Genomic DNA, 22,148 nt, shown 5'->3' on the forward strand with positions numbered 1-22,148 from the left:
GGCAACCGCTGCGGGGCGCTGAAGGGGCGGTGCCTCCGCTCCGCAGCCATTGGTGCGCGCCGCTGCCACTCAAGCGCGCGAATCCTGCGCGTCCTCTCATTGGTTTCTGACGCTGTCACTCAGTGAGGGTTTTGCGCTCCATTGGGTGGGTATGCTGTCAATCAATCAATCACAGAGCGGGTACAGCTGCTCGTCAGTTTCTCATTTCCCATTGGCTTGGCAGCGCTGAGCGCGAGGGCCGCCCGCGCCTCCTCGCATATCCATTGGTCAGCTCGCTTGCCAATCAAAGCGGCGCGGGGGAGGCGGGAGGAACTCTCCGCCGCCCGCTTCCCATTGGCCCGAGCCTCGCTCCCGCCTGCCCTCGGCGGGCGGTGATTGGCGGCGGCGCCGCGCGAGGCGGGCGGGGGGGGGCGGTTGGGCCGGGGCGGGGAACGGGAGCGGCGGCGGCGCCGGGGCCGGAGTGGCGGCGGAGCCCGGCGGGTACCGACGGGGCGGAATCTGTGGCGGCGGAGGGTGCGGGGAGGCGGTGGCGGCGTGCGGGTGGTGGCGGCGGCGGCGGCGCGCGCGGGGCGGGGCGGGCGGCGCCGAGGGGGACGGCGAGGCCGCGGGAGCGCGCGCGCGGGTGGGGCGGGGTCACGTGGCCGCGCCGGAGGGGGGGGGGTGTGAGGTCACGTGGGGCCTTAAAGGGCCCCGGGAACGGGGAGCGCACGTGGGGCCCACGGGGACCCCCAAAAACCGGGAATCCCCCCCAAAAACCGGGAAACCCCCCCAAAACCGGGCACCCCCCACGCTCGGGATCCCCCGGCCCAGCGCTCCGCTCCGCGGGAGCCGCCCCGGCGCGCTGGGGGCGGCGCGGGGCGGGCCCGGGAGCGGGCTCGGTGCTCCATGGAACAGCCCCGGCCCGGCCGGAGCCGCGCCGAGCAGGGACGGGGAACCGGATTCCTCCGGGCCGCGGGGAGCTGACGCGCGGGCCGGGGCTGCGGCCGGAGGTAACGCGGCCGGGGCAGCGGGATCGCGGTGAAGCCCCCGGGAGCGGCGCGGTGCCGGCAGGGTGGAGCCCCGGTGTCACCGCGTTTGCTCTCCGGTTACATTGCAGCTGCTGATGAAATCGCAGCCGCGAGCGTTGGAGTCTTTGGACCTTCCCATGCTCGGGACCTTTGACTCATAAGAGGCTCCTGCAGAGGAGGAGGAGGAGGAGGAGAGCAGAGGAAGGAGAGGCAGGAGCAGGGAGCCGAGCCCGCTCCGGAGCGGGGCAGCTGCGGGGGCACACACACACACACACACACACAGGCGCTGCATGAGGAGTTTTCGGACAGTAAGTCGCACGGATCGCGGAATTCCGCGGCATAAAAACAAAAGGGAAGGCGAGGGTGGAGCTGCCGGGGAGAGTTCCCGGCTTTGAACTTTGGTTTTCTCCGGTTCTCCGCGCACCGATTTCCTGCCTTTTCAGAGCAAAACCAAACTAAAAACCTTCTGAGCGTTCTTTAAACTTTCCTCCTGGCTTTTAGCTCTGCCCTGAAGGGCAGAAATGATTGTTTGAAAGTGGGGCAGAGCAGAGCCAAACCCACCCGACCTGTTGGGTGTTGTGTGTGGAGGCTTCGCCCTCTGCCAGCTCGTCGCTGTCCATCCCCAGCCTCAACCCTTGTTTGTTTTTAGTTATTATTTATTTAATTTAAATTTTCCCCGCACCAGAGATGCTCTCCCTGAAGAAATAGCTCCTCGCTGTGCATCCCCAACCTCAACCCTTGTTTGTTTTTAATTTTTATTTAATTTTTTAAAATTTTTCCCGCACCAGAGATGCTCTCCCTGAAGAAATAGCTCCTCGCTGTCCATCCCCAACCCCAACCCTTGTTTGTTTTTAACTTTTATTTATTTATTTTTAATTTTCCCTGCCCCAGAGATGCTCTCCCTGAAGAAATGCCCATCCCCAACCCCAACCCTTGTTTGGTTTTAACTTTTATTTATTTATGTTTTAATTTTTCCCGCCCCAGAGATGCTCTCCCTGAAGAAATGTCCATCCCCACCCTCAACCCTTGCTTGGTTTTAACTTTTATCTATCTATGTTTTAATTTTTCCCGCCCCAGAGATGCTCTCCCTGAAGAAATAGCTCCTCGCTGTCCATCCCCAACCCCAACCCTTGTTTGGTTTTAACTCTTATTTATTTTTTTTTTTTTCTGGCTTTCCCCGCCGCAGAGATGCTCTCCCTGAAGAAATGTCCATCCCCAACGCCAACCCTTGTTTGGTTTTAACTCTTATTTATTTTGTTTTTCCGGCTTTCCCCGCCCCAGAGATGCTCTCCCTGAAGAAATAGCTCCTCGCTGTCCATCCCCAACCCTTGTTTGGTTTTAACTCTTATTTATTTATTTTTTCTGGCTTTCCCCGCCGCAGAGATGCTCTCCCTGAAGAAATGTCCATCCCCAACCCTTGTTTGATTTTAACTCTTATTTATTTTTTTTTTCTGGCTTTCCCCGCCGCAGAGATGCTCTCCCTGAAGAAGTACTTCACGGAGGGGCTGATCCAGTTCACCATCCTGCTGAGCCTGGTCGGGGTGCGCGTGGACGTGGACAGCTACCTGAGCTCGCAGCTGCCGCCGCTGCGCGAGATCATCCTGGGCCCCAGCTCGGCGTACGCGCAGGCGCAGTTCCACCAGCTGCAGAACACGCTGCACGGCTATGGCGTGCACCCCAAGAGCGTCGAGCTCGACTCCTTCTTCTCCGCGCGCCGCCTGCTGAGCCAGGTGCGCGCCCTGGACCGGCTGCGGGTGCCCAGCACCGAGCTCAGCGCCTGGCTGGTGCACCGCGAGCCCGAGGCGCCCCAGGACGGCGGCGGCGGCGCCGACCGCGACGCCGGGGCCGAGCAGGGCTTCGGGGACGAGCTGGAGGACCTGGGAGCCGTGGCAGCGCCCGCCAACGGGGACCTCACCAAGGAGGTAGGGAACGGCGGGTTTGGGGCGGGTTTGGGCGGTGTTGGTGCATTGGGCGCCCGGGGATGGCGCAATCCGGGAGCCGGGCTGGGTTTCGGCGCTGCTCCCGGGGTGATTTTCCCTTTTTGTCGGCTCTGCTCTGGCTGCAGAGCAGCAGTGAAAGGAGGGGGAAGGAGCCAGGGCCCCTCGTGACCCTGGCGATTGGGAAAGCCAGCGGCCCAGCTGGGAAATAAACAGCGCTGTTGGGAAAGAGCCTGGCCCAGGTGTGGAGCAGGTGTTGGGTTGCTGGGCTGGAGCCTGGCCAGGAGCCTGCTCCTCCTGCCTCCGTGTTCCTCCCCGGGAGCCTGCTCCTCCCTCCTCGGTGTTCTTCCCCAGAATTCAGTTCCTCCCTCAGTTTCCCTCCCCAGAATTCATTTTCTCACTCAGTTTTCTTCCCCAGAATTCATTTTCTCACTCAGTTTTCTTCCCCAGAATTCAGTTCCTCCCTCAGTTTCCCTCCCTAAAATCCAGTTTCTTGCTCGCTTTCTCTCTCCAGAATTCCTTTCCTCACTCAGTTTTCCTCCCCAGAATTCCTTTTCTCACCCAGTTTTCTTCCCTGAAATTCAGTTCCACATTCAGTGTTCCTTCCCAACATTCATTTCCTCACTCGGTTTTCCTCCCCAGAATTCCATTCTTCACTCAATTTTCGCCCCAGGAGCCTGTTCCTCACTCAGTTTTCTTCCCCAAAATTCAGTTCCTCACTCAGTTTCCCTCCCCAGAATTCCTTTCTTTGCTCACTTTTCCTCCCCAGAATTCCTTTCCTCGCTCAGTTTCCCTCCCCATCCGTGTGGGCAGAGCTGGGCTGGGCTGGGTTTGGTTTTCCTGCTGTCCCTGACCTTTGGGAGGGCTGGGACGTGATTCCAGGCCCCGGGAGCTGCTGCCGTGGTTGTGGCAGGGCTGCCTCGGTCGCGGCACAGCCCGGGTTCCATGGGAGCTGGTCCTTGGCTCCTGCCAGGATTGTGGAATCGGGGTGTCAGTGCTGATCCACGGCCTTGGCTCCTGCCAGGATTGTGGAATGGGGGTGTCAGTGCTGATCCACGGCCTTGGCTCCTGCCAGGGTCAGGGAATTGGGGTGTCAGGGGTGGTTCCATGGCCTTGGGTCCTTCCAGGGCTGTGAAATGGGGGTGTCAGTGGTGTTCCATGTCCCCAGGTCCTTCCAGGTCTATGGAATGGGGGTCTCAGTGCTGATCCATGTCCCCAGGTCCTTCCAGGTCTATGGAATGGGGGTCTCAGTGCTGATCCATGTCCCCAGGTCCTTCCAGCAGGGCTCTGCCCTCCCAGCAGGGCACGGGGAGCTGCTGGCAGGGGCTGCAGCAGGGGTCGGGCTCGGGGTCGGGGTCGGGCTGAGGGAGCAGCCGTGAGGGGAGCGCTGCTGCAGAGGCGATGGAGCCGGCCCCGGCAATGTCCTCCCGATCTCCCTGCCCGTTCCCGGGGGGCAAACCCCGCTCTGGGCCGGCAGCAGCGACCTTGGAGGTGCCAGAGGGACACGAGGCCGAACGTCCCCGGTGCTGCTCCCGGGGGATTCCCGGGGAGGCCATTCCCGGCCTCGGGGATAGCGGCGGCACCGGGCGGATCCTTGTGCAAGGTCACTCCCGGGAGGCTCCGCCGCCCTTCCCCAGCTGGGGATTCCTGGCCTGAGGAGCTCTCGGCAGGGAAAGCAGGGGCAGATTTTGGGGAATTTGGGCGCAGGGAAGCCGGAGCTGCCGTTTCCAGAGGCCTCCAGGGGCCTGGCCGTGCTGGGAGTGGAGCCCGGGCTGGGAATCAGGGAGGGGTGGGTGGGGAGATCCCGGCCCTTCCCGCATCCCTGCTCATCCTCGGGGCTCCGTTTTCCTTCATTTCCCCCCGATCCCGGCCCTTCCCGCATCCCTGCTCATCCTCGGGGCTCCGTTTTCCTTCATTTCCCCCCGATCCCGGCTTTTCCCGCATCCCTGCGTGTTCTCAAGGCTCTGTTTCCCGTGATTTCCCCCAAAACCGTGCCGGACATGATCTCTGCTCATCCTCAGGGCTCTGCTTTCCTTGATTTCCCCCCGATCCCGGCTTTTCCTCCATCCCCATCACTCTCAAGGCTGTTCTCCATTATTCCCCCCAGTCCCGGATTCCCCCCATCCCTGTCCCTCCAGGCTCTGTTTTCCATAATTTCCCCCCCGATCCCGGATTTTCTCCCGTCCCCGGCTCCGCTTTCCGCGGTTCCCGAGCGCTGCGGGCCGGGAGCGGCGGCGGCCCCGGGCAGTCCCGCCCGGCTCCCGCGTCCCTCCCGGGCGCACCCCGCGCCCTCCGCCCCCGGTTCCGTTGCGGGGCAGTTCCGGGGGGCGATTCCCCAGCCAGGCTCCCCCGGGGCAGCCGCGGGTTTTGGGTTTTCCCCCCGGGGTATTCCCGGTATCCCCGGGCGGGCCCCGGGCTGCGGATGGCTCCGGGGCCCGGCCTGGAAATTGGAAATTTTTCCATGACTTTTGCTGGGTTGTGCGCGGGCCAGGCGCGACCTTGCCGGGGGAACACGGGCGATATAAATAATTTTGGGAAGAGCTGGAACTCGCTCCGGGAATGCTGTGCGGGATTTTTTTTTTTTCTCCTTTTTTTTTTTTTTTTTTTTTTCCTTTTTGGGCGTTGCAGCACCCGGAGAGCGGGCGGGGCGGGAGGGGAATTATGAAATCCTCCTGATTTTTATCCCACGGATAAAAAAATGCCCATTTTGAGCCGGGGCTAAAGACAAAGCTGGGATTAAATCCCGGCGCTTCCCTCTGCAGCATTGGGGGTGGGGAGGGCGGCGGAGGCGCCGTGCCCGGGGCCGTTTCTACAACACGAGGATAAAAATACGTGGGGCATGTGATGAGCTGCGGGGGCTCCGCGCCGTCCCCCCCGCGCCGCCCGGGGGATCTCCTTACACTTGGCCGCGGTTACCGGGGCCGGGCGTGCCCGGGCCGAGGAGCCCCGGGGCAGGAGGGGCGGGGGTCGCGCCGTGCGGGCCGGGGTGTCCCGGGGGCCGGGCCAAGGTGACCCCGGGCAGTGCGGGCTCCGGGCCGGGGGTCCCGGCGTTCCCCGCCCCCATCCCCATTCCCCATTCCCGGTGCGGCGCGGGCGGGGCCGGGGGGGGGGGGGGGGGGCGGCCTGGCTGCGCCAGGGCGGGGGCGCGGCCCGGTGGGCGCCCCGCGGGCGCTGATTGGCTGAGCGGGCGGCCCCCGCCGGCGCCGATTGGTCAGGGCGGCGGCCCCCGTTAGCGCTGATTGGTCGCGGCCACCGCCCGGGGCGGGGCGGGGCCATCGGCGGAGGGGGCGTGGTCCGGGAGCGCCGCATCCCGGCAGGGAGGGGGCGTGGCCTGGCGGAGGGGGCGTGGCTTGGCGGCCGCCGCAGCCGGGAACGGCGGGGGGAGGGTGGGGGGGGGGCGGCCCCGCCGAGCCCCTCCCGGTCCCTCCCGAGCCCCTCCCGGCCCCGCCGAGCCCCTCCCGGCCCCGCCGCCCGCCCGGGGCCGCCGCCGCAGCCACAGCAGCATCCTCCGCACCGGGGGCGGGGGCGGCCGCCGCCGCCGCAGCGGGGCCGCGCGGGCACCTGTGGCCGGTGGGGCGGAGCGGAGCGCGGCTCCCCCCGCCGCTGCCGCCGCCGCCCCGGCCGGCGATGCGTGCGCGGCGCCGCGCCCCGGCCAGCCCGCCCCGCCGCCGCCGCCTCCTCCTCTTCCTCCCCCGGGGACCATGATCGGCGTGCGCCGCGGCCCGGGCGGCAGCTGGGGACATGAGAAAGGTACCGGGGCCGCCCCGAGGAGCGGGGGGCTGCGGGGGGGGGCCGCGGGCAGCCCGGTGTCGGCGGGGAGCGGGCCGGGGCCCGGCGGAGCGGCGGCGGCTCAAGTTGCATCAGGTGGGTGGGAATGCGGGGATTTTCCTGCCACCCCACCCCTTATGCAAATGGCCGGGATGGCACCACGGGCTGATGCAAGGCGGGCACGGCGCAGCCACCGCCGCGACGCGGGCCCGGGCGGCCCCCGCCGCCTCCCCCGGCGGCGGACGGGCGGCCATGGGCGGCGGGCAGGGCAGCGCCGGCCATGCGGAGCCCGCGGAGCCGCTCCCGGGCCCGCCCGGCTCCCGAGCCCCGGCGGCGGCCGAGGGGGGCCCGGCGGGTGGGCTGCGGGACGGGCGGGCGGGGGGCCCCGGGGAGGGGCCGCTGGGCGGGGACCCCCCAGGGCAGGCCAGGGCGCTGAAGGAAATGTGGTCTGTCTTGCAGGACATCGATTTGATTGACATCCTGTGGAGACAGGATATTGATCTCGGCGCTGGGCGAGAGATTTTTGACTACAGCCACCGTCAGAAAGAGAGCGAAGTGGACAAAGAGCTGAGCGATGGGAGGGAGCGCGGGGACAGCTGGAGGAGTGCAGGGGATGAGGTCTTGGATAGAATCCCGCTAGTTGATGGAGAGACCGGGGAGAGTTTCCCTGCGCAGGTAACGCCCGGGGCCGGCCGGGCTGGGGCTGCGCTCCCGGGGCCCTGCGGCTCTGCCGGCGCCTGTGCGGGGCTGCTCCAGCGGCAGGGCGGCAGCAGGGCTTGCCCAGGTGGCTGCAGGGCTTGCCCAGGTGGCTGCAGGATTGGGGCAGGGCCGTGTCCCCCTGGCCTGTGTGGCCGGAGGGGACAGCAGGGACAGCAATGAAAGCAGGGACATCAGGGATATCAGGGGACACCAGGCACAGCAGGGACAGCAGGGACAGCAGGCTGGCCGGGAGCGGCGGCGCTGGTTGGCGCTCTCCCGTAGCCCCGAGCGGGAGGATGGAGCCAGCACAGGAGCACTGGGTGGGGCTCTGGCTCTTTTTGGATGCGCTGCGATCCAGCCCTGCTGGAAGGGAGCTGGTTCCTCCTCAGCAGCAGCTCCCGCAGCCCGTGGCTGCCACGGCCTGTGTTTGCTGTCCCCCAGGTGCCCGGAGCGGAGGATCAGACAGCCCTGTCCCTGGAGGAGTGCCTTAGGCTGCTGGAGGCCACCTTCCCCTTCGGGGACAATTCCGAGGTGAGCGCGCGGGGTGGATCCCCAGGCTCTCCCTGCCTCGCTCGCTGCGGTTTTGGTGCCTCCTGTGCTTCTCCCGCAGCAGCAAATTGGGTTTGGCTGCTCCAGGAGGCTCCAGGCACCCTGAGAAACCACGCGGGGAGGGGGAAGCTGTGGTTAATTAAAACCTCCTGGCTTTGCTCCTCGTCAGTTCACGGGAAAGCGGGCGGGAAGGGCGCTGGGCTGGGGGGGGGCTGCATCCCTCAGCATCCATCCCTGAGCGTCGCTGAACATCCATCCCTTAGCATCCCTGAATGTCCCTGAGAATCCCTGAGCATCCCTCAGCATCCATCCCTGAGCATCCATCCTTGAACATCCCTGTGTATCCCTGAGCATCGCTGAACATCCATCCCTAAGCATCCCTGAATGTCCCTGAGTGTCCATCCCTGAGCATCCCTGCTCATCCCTCAGCATCCATCCCTGAGCATCGCTGAACATCCATCCCTTAGCATCCCTGAATGTCCCTGAGTGTCCATCCCTGAGCATCCCTGCTCATCCCCGCGGTGCCAGCCCTGACTGCCTGGCGTGCTCAGTTCCCAGCTGCGGATGTCTCGGCCCTGAGCGAGGCCGTGCCCGGGCAGAGCCGGGCCCCGGGCGGCGCCCCCGGCCTGCTGTCCCCTCTGCTGGCCGAGACCGAGTCGCCCTTCGACCTGGAGCAGCAGTGGCAGGACCTGATGTCCATCATGGAGATGCAGGTGAGCTCCACGAGGGTGGGAAGGGCCTCGTCCCTCCAGGTGTGAATTTAGGTCCTGACGGTGACACCGTGCCGTCCCCGTGCCACCTGGGAGCTCCTGGGTGGGACCTGGCAGCGTCCTTGGCCCCGGGGCTCCTCCGCTGAGCTGCGCCTGTCTCTTGCAGGCCATGGAGGTGAACAGCACGAGCGCCGAGAGCCTCTACGGCGGCACGGGCGGGGACCTGCTGGCGTCCAACTACAGCCTGGCCCCCGGCACGCCCATCAACCAGAACGTCAGCCTGCATCAGGCCTCGCTGGGCAGCTGCTCCCAGGACTTCTCCCTCTTCAGCTCGGACATGGAGAGCCCCTCCATGGCGGGCGGCTCGGCTCTGATGCAGCTGGCGCCCGACAACTCCACCGGCCTCAACAGCACCTTCGGCTCCACCAACCTGAGCGGGATCTTCTTCCCGCCCCAGATGAACGGCACGGCCAACGAGACGGCCGGGCCCGAGCTGCCCGACCCGCTGGGGGGCCTGCTGGACGAGGCCATGCTGGATGAGATCAGCCTGATGGACTTGGCCATCGAGGAGGGCTTCAACCCCGTGCAGGCCTCACAGCTGGAGGAGGAGTTCGATTCCGACTCAGGTCTTTCCCTGGATTCCGGCCACAGCCCCGCGTCCCTGAGCAGCTCCGAAGCCTCGTCCTCGTCGTCCTCTTCCTCTTCATCCTCCTCCTCCTCCTCATTTTCCGAGGAAGGCGCCGTGGGCTACAGCTCGGACTCGGAGAACGTGGACTTTGAGGAAGCGGAAGGGGCGGTTGGCTACCAGCCAGAGTACAGCAAGTTCTGCCGCATGAGCTACCAGGACCCGGCGCAGCTCCACTACCTGCCTTACCTGGAGCACGTGGGCCACAACCACACCTACAACATGGCCCCGGGCGCCCTGGACCCCGAGGAGCCCAAAGCGCCCGGCGCCGGCAAGAAGAGCGGCAAGGAGAAACCGTCGGAGCTGCTGGACAAGCAGCTGAGCCGCGACGAGCACCGCGCCCGGGCCATGAAGATCCCCTTCACCAACGACAAGATCATCAACCTGCCCGTGGAGGAGTTCAACGAGCTCCTGTCCAAGTACCAGCTGAGCGAGGCCCAGCTCAGCCTCATCCGCGACATCCGCCGGCGCGGCAAGAACAAGATGGCGGCGCAGAACTGCCGCAAGAGGAAGCTGGACACCATCCTCAACCTGGAGCGCGACGTGGAGGAGCTGCAGCGCGACAAGTCCAAACTGCTCAGGGAGAAGGTGGAGTTCCTCAAGTCCATCCGGCAGATGAAGCAGAAGGTGCAGAGCCTGTACCAGGAGGTGTTCGGGCGGCTGCGGGACGAGCAGGGCCGGCCCTACTCGCCCAGCCGCTACGCGCTGCAGTACGGCAGCGACGGCAGCGTGCTGCTGATCCCGCGCGCGCCCGCGCCCGCCGAGCCGCAGCCGCGCCGCCCGGAGCGCAAGCAGAAGGACAGGAGGAAGTGAAGGCGGCGGCGGAAGGGAGAGCTGGGACGAGGGCCGAGCCTGGAGGTGCTTGCGGAGGGAACTTTGATGCCTTCTTATCCGATCCTGTCTCCTGGAGCCGCGCGCGGCGCCGGCGGCGCCGGGGACTCTGCGGGAGCGAGCGGCCGTCCCCGAGCGCGGGACGGGGCCCAGCCCGAGCCCAGCTGCCACCGGCCACCCCCGGGTGCTGGGAGAGCAGGGACGAGCTGGCATCGCTGCTGGGGAGGTTGGCACGAGGTGGATAAAACAAAAAAAAAAACCCCACAAAAAAAAAAAATCCCACAAAAAAAAAAAAAAATACAAACTACTGTTAGGAACTGGCTTTAAGTAAGAGAAAAAAAAAAAAAAAAACCAAGAAAAAAAAGAGATTTAAGCGAATGGACTTCAAACCAAGTTATAGGAGAGACGTTTTTCTGAACTTCCAAAGTTCTGTGATTTCAGGTAGTTGGTTGTTTTTAATTTTTTTTCCCTTTTTCTTTTTTTTTTTTTTTTTTGGTTCTTTTTTGGTTTTTTTCTCCCTTTTTTCCTTTCATCCCGAGCCCGTTTTTGCCATCGGTGTGTGTGAGATATTCCAGATTTCTCCTTCCTCGATGGAGATCAGACCAGGGCACACGTGGAGAGACACAAAAAGTGGCGTGACTTCCATTAACCCTTTCCGGCCCGAGGAGGAGCAGAGCCGGGGGTGACTCCCGTTAACCCTTTCCTGCCTGGGGAAAGGGCAAGGAATCCATCGTGGGAGGAAGGGGAAGGCAGGGAGGAGGGGGCTGCAGGATCCCTTGCTGAGCACCCGGCCCCGCCTGCTCCTCCCGGGAAGGAATTTTGGGTCAGGAACAGCACAAGGGGAGCGCTGGGACCCCGATCCCAACCTCAGCCCCAACCTTGGGGCCTCACCTCGAGCATCCAACAGCTGCAGGTCCCCGTCCCACAACCACGCTTGGGTTTTCTGGGGGTTCCAGCCTTGACTCTTTCCTCCCCCTTTTAGGGTCTAGAAGTGCTTGTGTTGAGTAAAAAACAAACAAACAAACAAAAAACAAAAACAAAAAAAAAAAAATTACAAAAAAAAAAAAAAAGCCAAAAAAAAAAAAAAAAAGGGAGAAGCCCAAACGTTCAAAGCTGCTCAATGTTCTCTTTGCCATAAAGATTCCGTGTAACCGTGTGATCACATTATAGGATTCTCTTCTGTCCCTAGAGGTGTTGGTCTGACTTCCTTTGTTTTTCAGGAGGGGGGTGGGGGTAGTGCCTTGATCACTGTCAGGTCTCCACACCTCGGAGACCATCCTAGAGCTGTATTTCCATATAGCACAGCTGGGAGTGTTCTGACTTTACCAGCAACCAGAAAAAAAAAAAAATAGAAATTAAAAAAAAAAAAAAAAAGGAAAAAAAAAGCTTAAAAAAATAAATAAAATGAATAAAATGAAAATGAACGGCTTTTCCGAGCCAGTCCTGTGCACGGGATCCAGGCAGGATCCCAGGGTGGCGCTTCCACCTGGGAGAGCAGCAGGGAAGGCCCGCTGGCAAGATGTGTGTGGGTTTGTGGGAATGTTTTCCAGGATTTTTGGGAATGCTTGGAGCTGGGATGGGCTGGATGGGGGCCCCGAGCCCCTCCGGCCCCCCGGGAATGAAGCACAAGTTGGGATGTGGGGAGGTTGGGATGGAGAGAGAGCCCTGTGCGTGTGGGTAAATTATTTCTTTTTGTTTCCTCTTAGAAACTTGTTTTGATTTGAATGATCTGTGACCTGTCAGGGAGAGAAGAGAGATTGTTGTGAGCACAGGACAAAAAAATAAAAACGGCTTATTCACTGTACCAGCCTCGGCTCCAGGGGTTTTATTGGGGATTTGGGGCGGAATTGTGGGAATTCGGGCATTTTCTGCCATCACTGCAGCTCCGGGTCCAGCTTGGATGGGAGGGAGCTGTTCCAGCCCTGCGGGGATGGAGGAGAAGAGAAGAAAGAAAAAGGAGAAGGAGGAAAAGGAGGAAAAAGGAAAAGGGGAAGGCAAAGGAGAAGGAGAAGCAAAAACCTCCACACTGGATCCACACTGGATCCACACTGGGCCCAAGGTGCTCCCCGCTCTCCCCCTGGGTGATGATCCCCGATGTTCCTCAGGGTGAGGGTGGGATCCCAGCCGGCAGAAAATCCCCCAGGGATTCCCTGGGATGGAGCTCAGGGGGAAGGGATCCACTGCTCCTCCTGGGATCCAGCCTCCAGCTTCCATCCTCTTCCTCCTGGAGACACCACGCTCCTCCAGGAATCATCATCTTCCTCCAAGAACCATCATCCTCCTCCAGAACCGTCCTTCTCCAAGAACATTCGTCCTCCTCCAGGAACCACCATCATCCTCCGAGGACCACCATCTTCCTCCTCTAGGAACCTTCCTCCTCCTTGTCCAAGAATCCTCCTCTTCCTCCTCCAATAACCCCCAATCCTCCTCCTCCAGGAACCACCATCATCTTCCTCCTCCAGGAACCTTCATCCTTCCCAAGAACCATCATCATCATCCTCCAAGACCCCTCCTGCAGGAGCCATCATCTTCATCCAAGAACCATTCCCCTCCTCACCCTCCAAGAACCTTCCTCCTCCAGGAACCTTCCTCTTCCTCCTCCAGGAACCTTCCTCTTCCTCCTCCAGGAGCCACCATCCTCCTCCAGGAACCACCATCCTCCTCCTCCAGGAACCTTCCTCTTCCTCCTCCAGGAACCACCATCCTCCTCCTCCAGGAACCTTCCTCTTCTTCCTCCAGGAACCACCATCCTCCTCCTCCAGGAACCACCATCCTCCTCCTCCAGGAACCACCATCCTCCTCCTCCAGGAACCTTCCTCTTCCTCCTCCAGGAACCACCATCCTCCTCCTCCAGGAACCTTCCTCTTCCTCCTCCAGGAACCACCATCCTCATCCAAGAACCCTCCTCTTCCTCCACCAATAACTCCCAATCCCTTCTCCTCCAGGAACCACCACCATCTTCCTCTTCCTCCTCCTCCTCCTCCAGCCCTCAGCTCCCCTCCATCCGTGGGTCCCTCCCAGCCCCGCGCTGCAGACAAGGGAAGGAACTGGGGGTCACTTACCCACTCCGCGCTCCCCGGCAGGCCCAGGGCTCTCCTCTGCAGCTGGAGGCCAGAACAAGCCCAGAACCTGCTCCAGAACCTGCTCCAGAACCTTCTGCAAAGCTCTAACCTGGCTCAGGGCTCACCTTCCCTCCGTGGCCTGCTCTACCTGATGGGCACTCATCGCTGGAGGAAAGGCAGCAAGGTAAAGAAACCATTAAAAAAAACTATTAAAAAAAACAATATTAAAAAAAAAAAAATGAAAATCAGGATTATAAATCTAAAATTTTATTGAGACAAAAAAAAAAATATGTCGAAACAAAACAAAACAAAAAAACCCCCAACAAAATAAAAACTGGACAGAGCTCGGTATGAAGTTAAAATCCAAACACGAACTTTTACATTTGCACACGGATTTTTGCACAGGAACCCAAACACATGCTCATAAAAAAGGTTTGTACAATGCACGTCGAGATCCCACCCCTGGAGTCACTTAAATAGTTCAGGATTTGGGAAATAAATCTGATTTCAAAAATCAAAACCCCCTTGAGGTTCTGGGAAAGCAGCCCCCAGCCCCGTTTTGGGGGGAAATTGGGATTGACTGGATTTCTGCTTGTGCTGCTGTTGGCTCCTCTCCCTCCCACATTCCCTCCCTGCTGGCTGGGCAGGAAAATCCAGAGTGGGAAAAAGAAGGAGTGGTCAGAAATTCAGGAAATCTCTTTTTTTTGGGGGGGGTTTTCCCCCCTAATTTGGAGAAATAGCACCTTAGAACGGGAAAAAAAAAAGGGTTAAAAAGGCAATAAAGGGTTAAAGTCCATCCCCCCCATACAATGCACGTGTCAGGAGTGGCAGTTCTGCTGCAGGACGATACAGAATCACAAAGTTGCATTTTCACAAAGTCTCCCCTTCATCCCCTCCCACCCCAAAAATTCCCTCCCCGTTTTTCCCCAAAAGTTCCCCCTAAAAATCGCTCGAGGATCAGCTCCGGAGATTTTGGACTTTCACAGTTTCAGTGTCTCTGTCCCCAGGTCTGGCAGCAATTCTGGGATCTTCTCCCTTTCTCCCTTAGTTTTTGTTTTTTTTTTTTTTTAATCCACTGATTTTCTTTGCTGAATTCAGGTTTTATTTTTAGAAAAAAAAAAAAACTGAATTCAGGTTTTTTTAAAAAAAGAAAAAAAAAAAAAAAAAACAACCCCAAAATATGGAAAGAATCTGGGAATGTCATCACCAGGCCTCATTTCCTTCCTTGATTAAAAATGATTGAATTCCCCCCAAAATCCCTCCCTTCCTTCCCAAAGGATAACACCAGGAAATAGCCAAGGAAAAAAAAAAAAAAAAAAAGGTAACAAAGGGGAAAAAAAAAAAAAGGAAAATAAGAATCCGAATCAAAAGACCTACACACATGCTACGCCTTAGAAATGCAGAGTTAACACTATTGGGACCAGGGCTGGGCTGCGGGATGGGCTCTGGGGGGGAGCAGGATCCATCTGCATCCCCAATCCCAACGCCAGCCCCAGCCCCAGCCCGGCCAGTCCTTCATGGAAGGGGCTTTGCCTCCGCTCCCCCTGCTCTGAGACCCCTCCCCACCCCACACTCCCACCCACCCCGGCATCCATCTCCCCTGGCTCTGCCCCCCCCCATCCCAGCGGGATCCGCAATCCCAGGGGATCCTGTGGGAATGTGGGCACGGCAGGAGCAGAGGAGCGGCTGCAGGGCACAGGGCCCGGCCCGGGGGGCTCTTCAGGGCACCTCCAAACCCCTCCTGTGCTCACAGCCCGCTCAAGTTCCGATCTTCTTCCCAAAAAAATCCCCCAGAGCTGCCCGGAGCGGGGCCAGCGGGGCTTAGTTCTTGTCCTCCTTCTTGTCATCGTCCTCTGAGGGGTACGAGTGCCATGTCAACCTCTCCTCGTAGAACGAGATCACCACCTGCGGGCACTTGATGTTGGCCTCCTTGGCGGGCACCAGGTCGGCCTCGTCAGAGTTCTTCCTGTGAGGGGAGAGGAGAGGAGAATGGAACTGTCCTGATATCCCACAGACCCCTAACCCTGATCCTAAACCTTGATCCTGACCCCAAACCCTGACCCTAAACCCTGATCCTAAACCCGGACCCTTGGTGGGCACCAGGTCGGCCGGAGTTCTTCCTATAGGGGGAAAGGAGAGTCAGGGAGGGAACAGGAGAATGGGACTCTCCTGATATCCCACAGACCCCTAACCCTAACCCCAAACACTGATCCTAAACCCTAACCCTGAACCTAAACCCTGACCCTAAACTCTGACCCTTGGCAGGCACCAGGTCGGCCTCGTCAGAGTTCTTCCTATAGGGGGAAAGAACAGGGATTCAGGGGGGGAACTGGAGAATGGGACTCTCCTGATATCCCACAGACCCCTAACTCTGAGCCTGACCCCTAACCCTGACCCTTGGCAGGCACCAGGTCAGCCTTGTCCAAATGCTTCTTGGGATGCAAAAGGAGAGAGAAGTCAGGGAGGGGAGAAAGGAAGGAATGGGAAAAATCAGAGCCCAGAAGGGGAATGGAATTCCTGAGGGGCTCAGGATGACCCATGGACCCCTGACCCCAAACCCAAACCCTGACCTTAACCCCAACCCCAACCCCTTCCCTGGGATCAGAGCCTCATGGCCCCTCCTGTGCAGATCCAGAAGGTCCCTCCTGATCCCTGCTTTCTCCAGGACCAACATTCCCACTCCTGCAGCTCCAAGCCCTTCCCTGGCCACGCTCCAGCCTCTCCAGAAGCACAGAGGGACAGTCCCTGACCCCACACAACCCCCGATCCCGTGGATGGAGGGTCCCCTGGAGCCCTCACCACTTCATCAGGAACATCAGCTCCCCGCTGGAGTCCGTGGCCCCGATGATCCGCTCCGGCTCGAAGCCCCGGGCGAAGCCGCGCGGTTTCTCCGACTGGGAAAGGGGAAAAAGGGAAAAAATTCCATTTGTGAATTCCCAGAGTGACACTGCCGGCTCTGGGATGGGCAGGGAGGATCAGGCCGGGATTCCGGGGATGTGGGGATGGCCCCAGGGCTCCGGGAGGGCTGGGAATGCTCAGCTGGAGAAGGGAAGGACACAGGGAGAGCTGGAGAGGGACTGGGATGAGGGATGGGGGGACAGGACACTGGGAACTGGTTAAACTGGGACCAGACTGGGAACAGACTGGGAAACCAAACTGGGAACAGACTGGGAAACCAGACTGGGAACCCAAACTGGGAACCTAAACTGGGAACTGACTGGGAACCCAAACTGAGAACAGACTGGGAAACCAGACTGGGAACAGACTGGGAACCCAAACTGGGAACAGACTGGGAATCCAAACTGGGGAACTGGCCAAGCCAAGCTCAGCCATCCCCCCCTTCCACCTTCCCAACCATTCCTTGAAAACTCCCCTTGGAATGGCTTTTCCATGGATTTTCCTTGGACCCCCTTTGCCAGGACCCCACTCCAGCCTCACCTCCTCCTTCTTCTTCTTTGGTTTGCTCTCCTCGCCCTTGTCCTCCGTGTCTGACTCTGCCTTGCGCTTGCTGCCCTCGGATTTCTCGCTCTCGTGCGCGGTTTTCTGCGACTGCAGGAACTCGGCGATCAGATCCGGGCAGTCCAGGTTCTCCTCGGGCTCCCACGTGTTGTCCTCGCTGCCAGCAAACACAAATCCCTCATTTTCCCGCTTTTCCCAGCCCAGAAAACCCCGGCTGTGGCACCTTTGGGATGCAGGATTTGGGATGTTTGGGCTGATCCGAGTGGGAATCCCAAATCCCGACCTCTCCACGGACATTCCCCGCGCTGGATCACGGACGCTCTGGGATATTGATCCACCTCTTCATCCCACGCTTTTTCTCAGCTCCCACAGCTGCTCAGGGAATCAAAAATTCCCAAAAATCCATCCAGCACTGGCTGGGAAAACTCTGGATTCAGAGCTTGGAGGAAAGGGAGGAAATTCCCTTATCAGGACAGAATTCCTTGAATTCCTTGGGTCCCACACTGAGACTGACGGGGGAAATCTCTCCAGGATCTGTTTCCAGGTGGGAATGGGATTTCCCACCCTAGTACAGAGATTTAAGAGGATTTTCTCTTCCTCCCTGTTTGGCATGGGAAACCTTTGGGAACACCGGGATTTTCCAAGATTTTCTCTGCCTAGGATGGGAAATACTTCGGAACACCGGGATTTTCCCATCCAGGATTTTCTCTCCCTGCCCTGGCTGAGTTCTTTGTGAACACCGGGATTTTCCTTGGGAACGCCGAGATTTTCCACGTTTTTTTTTTTTTTCCTCCCTGCTCTCCCTGGGATGGGAAATCCTTGGGAACAACGTGATTTTTGTGGGAACGCCGGCGTTTTTTTTTGGGACCACCAGGGATTTTCCCCTTTTCCCACCACCCCCAGGGCAGGAGAAGCCCCCAGCCCCATTCCAGCGTTGGATCCCTCGGGAATGACTCACTCGGAGAAGCCCTTCCACTTGAGCAGGTATTCCACCTTGCCCTTGACCACGCGCCGGTCCAGCACCTTCTCCACCACGTACTCCTCCTCCTCCTCCTCCAGCACCTCCTCCACCTTCTTCTTGTTCTGCTTCTTTCCCATTGTGCTGGCCAGCTTCTCCGCTTTCCCGGGCTGCTGCAGGGAGGAAAAGTCCGGGATTTGAGGCCACTGGGGTGCCGGGAACGTGGGCATGGAGTTTGGGATGAGCCAGGGGGCACTGGGGTCCCTGCTCAGCAGGGAATTCCTGGATTCCACACTGGGACTGAGGGGGAATCCTCCAGGAGCTGTTCCCAGGCTGGAATGGGATATTTCCCACCCTGGCACACTGGGATTTCCTCTCCCTGCCCTGCTGGAGCTCCTTGGGAACACTGGGATTTTCCTTGGGAACACTGGGATATTCCCTGGGATAAGAAATCCTTGGGAACACTGGGATTTTCCCTGGGAACACTGGGATTTTTCTTGGGATTTTTCCACCCAGGTTCCTCTCTTCTTGCCCTGCTGGAGCTCCTTGGGAACACTGGGATTTTCCCTGGGAACACTGGGATTTTCCCTGGGAACACTGGGATTTTCCCTGGGATGGGAAACCCTTGGGAACACTGGGATTTTCCTTCAGAACACTGGGATATTCCCACCCTGGCACACTGGGATTTCCTCTCCCTGCCCTGCTGGAGCTCCTTGGGAACACTGGAATTTTCCCTGGGAACACTGGGATTTTGCTTGGGAACACTGGAATTTTATTTGGGAACACTGGGATTTTCCCTGGGATGGGAAACCCTTGGGAACACTGGGATTTTCCTTCAGAACACTGGGACACTCCCACCCTGGCACACTGGGATTTTCCAGGATTTTTTCTCCCCGCCCCACTGGAGCTCCTTGGCAACACTGGGATATTCCCACCAGAAACGGGGAAAAAAAAGCCGGGATCAGGGCAGGAATCCACGCGGGAATTCCCAGAGGATTTACGCCAGGATCTTGACACAAAGACTTGGGTTTCTGCCTTCCCCACTCTTCAATTTCAGCAATTCCATGAACTTTTTTTTTTTCCTAAAAACTGCTCTGGGCTTTTTTCCAGCCTTTCCCAAATTTTCCCAGCTCATTCCTGAACTCCCGGGGCTGCCCCCTTCAGCCCTTGGGAAAAGTGGGATTTCTGTGAACTCCAGGGGTTTACACCAACTCCAATTCCATCAGTTGTTAATCCGAATTAATCCCAGATCCCAACCTCTCCGTGGTCACTCCCTTGCTGGATCACGGATGCTCTGGGATGCTCATCCAGCCCTTCATCCCAGAGCTGTTTGGAGAATCAAAAATTCCTGAAATTCCACCCAGCGCTGGCTTGGAATATTCTGGATTCGGAGCTGGGAATATTCTGGATTCGGAGCCAGGACATCCCTGGATTCCGAGCTGGAAAAACTCTGGATCCAGAGGTGGGAAAAGCCCGGATTCTGGACATTTTGGGGCATTTTTGGGATCTCTTTTTCCCAGATTCCCAAGGGCTGCATTCCAAGCCCATTCCCAGCGGCAGGACCAGCACTTCCCAGCTGAATTCCATGGATTCCAGGAGCCTGACCCTCCCCTCTCAATTTCCTGAGGAATTTGGGGATTATCCCTCCCTATTCCCTTCCCACATTTCCAGCCTCTTTCACAGCAAATCCCAGAATTATCCCGCCACAATCCCAATTTTTATCCTGGAATCCCTCAGTTCTACGGGAACACGCGGAGCTGCTCCCAAACCCATCCCTGGCATTGCCCCATTCACATTCCAGGGAGAACTCCTTTTTTTTCAGCCCCCAAATCCCCTTTCCCTCACCCCCAAAATCCCCTTTACTCCCACCCCAAATTCCCTTTTCCTCACCCCCAAAATTCCCTTTTCCTCGACCCCAAATTCCCTTTTCCTCGCCCTCAAAATTCCCTTTTCCTTGCCCCCCAAATTCCCTTTTCCTCACTCAAAAATTCCCTTTTCCTCGCCCCCAAAATTCCCTTTTCCTCGCCCACAAAATTCCCTTTTCCTCGCCCCCAAAATCCCCTTTTCCTCGCCCCCCAAATTCCCTTTTCCTCGCCCCCAAAATTCCCTTTTCCTCACCCCCAAAATCCCCTTTTCCTCGCCCCCAAAATCCCCTTTTCCTCGCCCCCAAAATCCCCTTTTCCTCGCCCCCAAAATCCCCTTTTCCTCACCCCCAAAATCCCCTTTTCCTCGCCCTCAAAATTCCCTTTTCCTCGCCCCCCAAATTCCCTTTTCCTCACTCAAAAATTCCCTTTTCCTCGCCCCCAAAATTCCCTTTTCCTCGCCCCCCAAATTCCCTTTTCCTCGCCCCCAAAATTCCCTTTTCCTCGCCCACAAAATTCCCTTTTCCTCACCCCCAAAATTCCCTTTTCCTCCCACCCCAAATTCCCTTTTCCTCGCCCCCAAAATTCCCTTTTCCTCACCCCCAAATTCCCTTTTCCTCACTCCAAAATCCCCTTTGCCTCGCCCCCAAAATCCCCTTTTCCTCACCCCCAAAATCCCCTTTTCCTCGCCCCCAAAATCCCCTTTGCCTCGCCCCCAAAATCCCCTTTTCCTCACCCCCAAAATCCCCTTTTCTTCAGCCCCAAAATCCCCTTTTCTTCAGCCCCAAAATCCCCTTTTCCTCACCCCCAAAATCCCCTTTTCTTCAGCCCCAAATCCCCTTTTCTCCCACCCAAAACTCCCCCAGGGAACATTCCCGGGATAACCCCGATTCCAAACCCCGCTTTTTCCCGGGAAAACCTTTCCCAGCTCCTTCTCCGGACACACAGATACCCCAAAAACCTTTCCCAGCTCCCAAAATCCCGCAGATTCACCCCAAAACGGCCCCGGATTCCCGGATTCCCGCATTCCCGGGATTTTTCCCGTTTCCCGCCAAAAGCTCTCGCTCGTCCCTCCCCGGTCCCGCTCCCCATCCGCACTCTGCCCCTCATAACACGGGGTTTATAAAGCCCCGTGCCCCAAAACCACGCTTTCCCCCCCTCACAAATCCCAGGTTTCCCCCTCGAAAATTCAACTTTCCCCTCACAAATCCCCCCTTTCCTCCAAAAATCCCAGGTTTTTCCCCTCACAAATGGCACCTTTCCCCCTCACAAATGGCACCTTTCCCCCTCACAAATTCCCCCTTTTCCTCCAAAAATCCCAGGTTTTTCCCCTCACAAATGGCACTTCTCCCCTCACAAATGGCACTTTTCCCCCCTCACAAATTCCCCCTTTTCCTCCACAAATCCCAATTTTTTCCCCCTCACAAATTCCAGTTTTCCCCCGCGCCAAGGGCCACTTTTCCCCTCGCTAATCCCTCTTTTTTTTTTCCCCCCCCACACAATTCCCCTTTTTCCTCCACAAATTTCAGTTTTTCCCCTCACAAATCAAAGCCCATCACCCAGAATCCGTCCCTGCACTGATCCCCAAATCCCCCCTCAATCTTCTCCCATCCCTTCTCCTGACCATCCCTGCACCCCAAAATCCCTCCCTACACTGACCCCAGCCCCAAAATCTGTCCCTATACCAACTCCAGCCCCAAATTCCTCCCTACACTGACCCCAGCCCCAAATCCACCCCTACACCGACTCCATCCCCAAATCCCCTCTCCATCACTCCCAAATCTCTTCTTACACTGACCCCAGCCCCAAATCCCTTCTCCATCACCCCAAAATCCATCCCTACACTGACCCCATCACCCCAAAATCTGTCCCTACACCGACCCCAGGCCCAAATTCATTCCTACGGTCACTCCAGCCCCAAATCTCTTCTTACACTGACCCCAGCCCCAAATCTCCTCTCCATCACCCCAAATCCATCCCTACACTGATCCCATCGCCCCAAATCCATCCCTACGCTGACCCCAGCCCCAAATCTCTCCATCACCCCAAATCCATCCCTACGCTGACCCCCTCCCCAAACCCCCTCACTGACCCCATCCCCTCTCCCCTCCCCAACCCCCCCCCCCCTCCTCTCCCCCCCCGCCCCCCTTTCCCCCCCTCCCCTCCCCCACGGCCGCCCCGCCCCCCCTCACCCCCGACCCCCCCACGCCGCCGGTGGCCGCCGCGCCCCCCCCGCGGCCGGTGCGGGTTCCCCGCTGACCTTGCACAGCCCCGCCGCCGGTGTCCGAGGGAAGGGGCGCGGGGGGCGCGCTCGGGGGTCGGGGGGGGCCCGGGCCTGGCCGCGCTCCGTCCGCCGCCCTGAACAAAAGAGCCCGGCCAGCGCCGCTGCCCGCCGTGCGCACCCCGCCTGCGCCGCGCCCGCGCGGGGCACGCCGGGAGCTGTAGTCCGCGCCGCCGCCGAGCCGCGCTGCGTTCCGTTGTGGGGCGCGAGGTGTGACGGGAGGTGTAGTCAGCGGAGAGCGGCGGCGCTGCGTACGCGCGAGGTGCGATGGGAGGTGTAGTCCGCAGGGCTCGCGGGGCTTGATGGGAGGTGTAGTCCGGGATGATCAGGCCTCTCCGTT

At 59.3% G+C, this 22,148-nt stretch overlaps 2 protein-coding genes across 2 annotated transcripts; one reads left to right on the plus strand and one right to left on the minus strand.

Moving 5' to 3' along the window:
- Positions 1–404: 404 nt before the first annotated feature.
- NFE2L1 (NFE2 like bZIP transcription factor 1) lies at positions 405–11,990 on the plus strand. Its single transcript, XM_059488933.1, has 7 exons — positions 405–480; positions 1,097–1,315; positions 2,478–2,929; positions 7,172–7,387; positions 7,853–7,942; positions 8,512–8,673; positions 8,837–11,990. The coding sequence occupies exons 3-7, from the start codon at positions 2,480–2,482 to the stop codon at positions 10,166–10,168; spliced, it is 2,250 nt and encodes a 749-aa protein (XP_059344916.1). The 5' UTR covers positions 405–480; positions 1,097–1,315; positions 2,478–2,479; the 3' UTR covers positions 10,169–11,990.
- Positions 11,991–14,875: 2,885 nt separating this feature from the next.
- Positions 14,876–21,929, minus strand: CBX1 (chromobox 1). Its single transcript, XM_059488989.1, has 5 exons — positions 21,788–21,929; positions 17,666–17,838; positions 16,687–16,864; positions 16,048–16,142; positions 14,876–15,214 (listed from the first exon to the last, which is right to left on the minus strand). The coding sequence occupies exons 2-5, from the start codon at positions 17,803–17,805 to the stop codon at positions 15,070–15,072; spliced, it is 558 nt and encodes a 185-aa protein (XP_059344972.1). The 5' UTR covers positions 17,806–17,838; positions 21,788–21,929; the 3' UTR covers positions 14,876–15,069.
- Positions 21,930–22,148: the final 219 nt, after the last annotated feature.

This window comes from Ammospiza nelsoni, chromosome 26, assembly GCF_027579445.1.
Source record: "Ammospiza nelsoni isolate bAmmNel1 chromosome 26, bAmmNel1.pri, whole genome shotgun sequence".
Taxonomy (NCBI): domain Eukaryota; kingdom Metazoa; phylum Chordata; class Aves; order Passeriformes; family Passerellidae; genus Ammospiza; species Ammospiza nelsoni.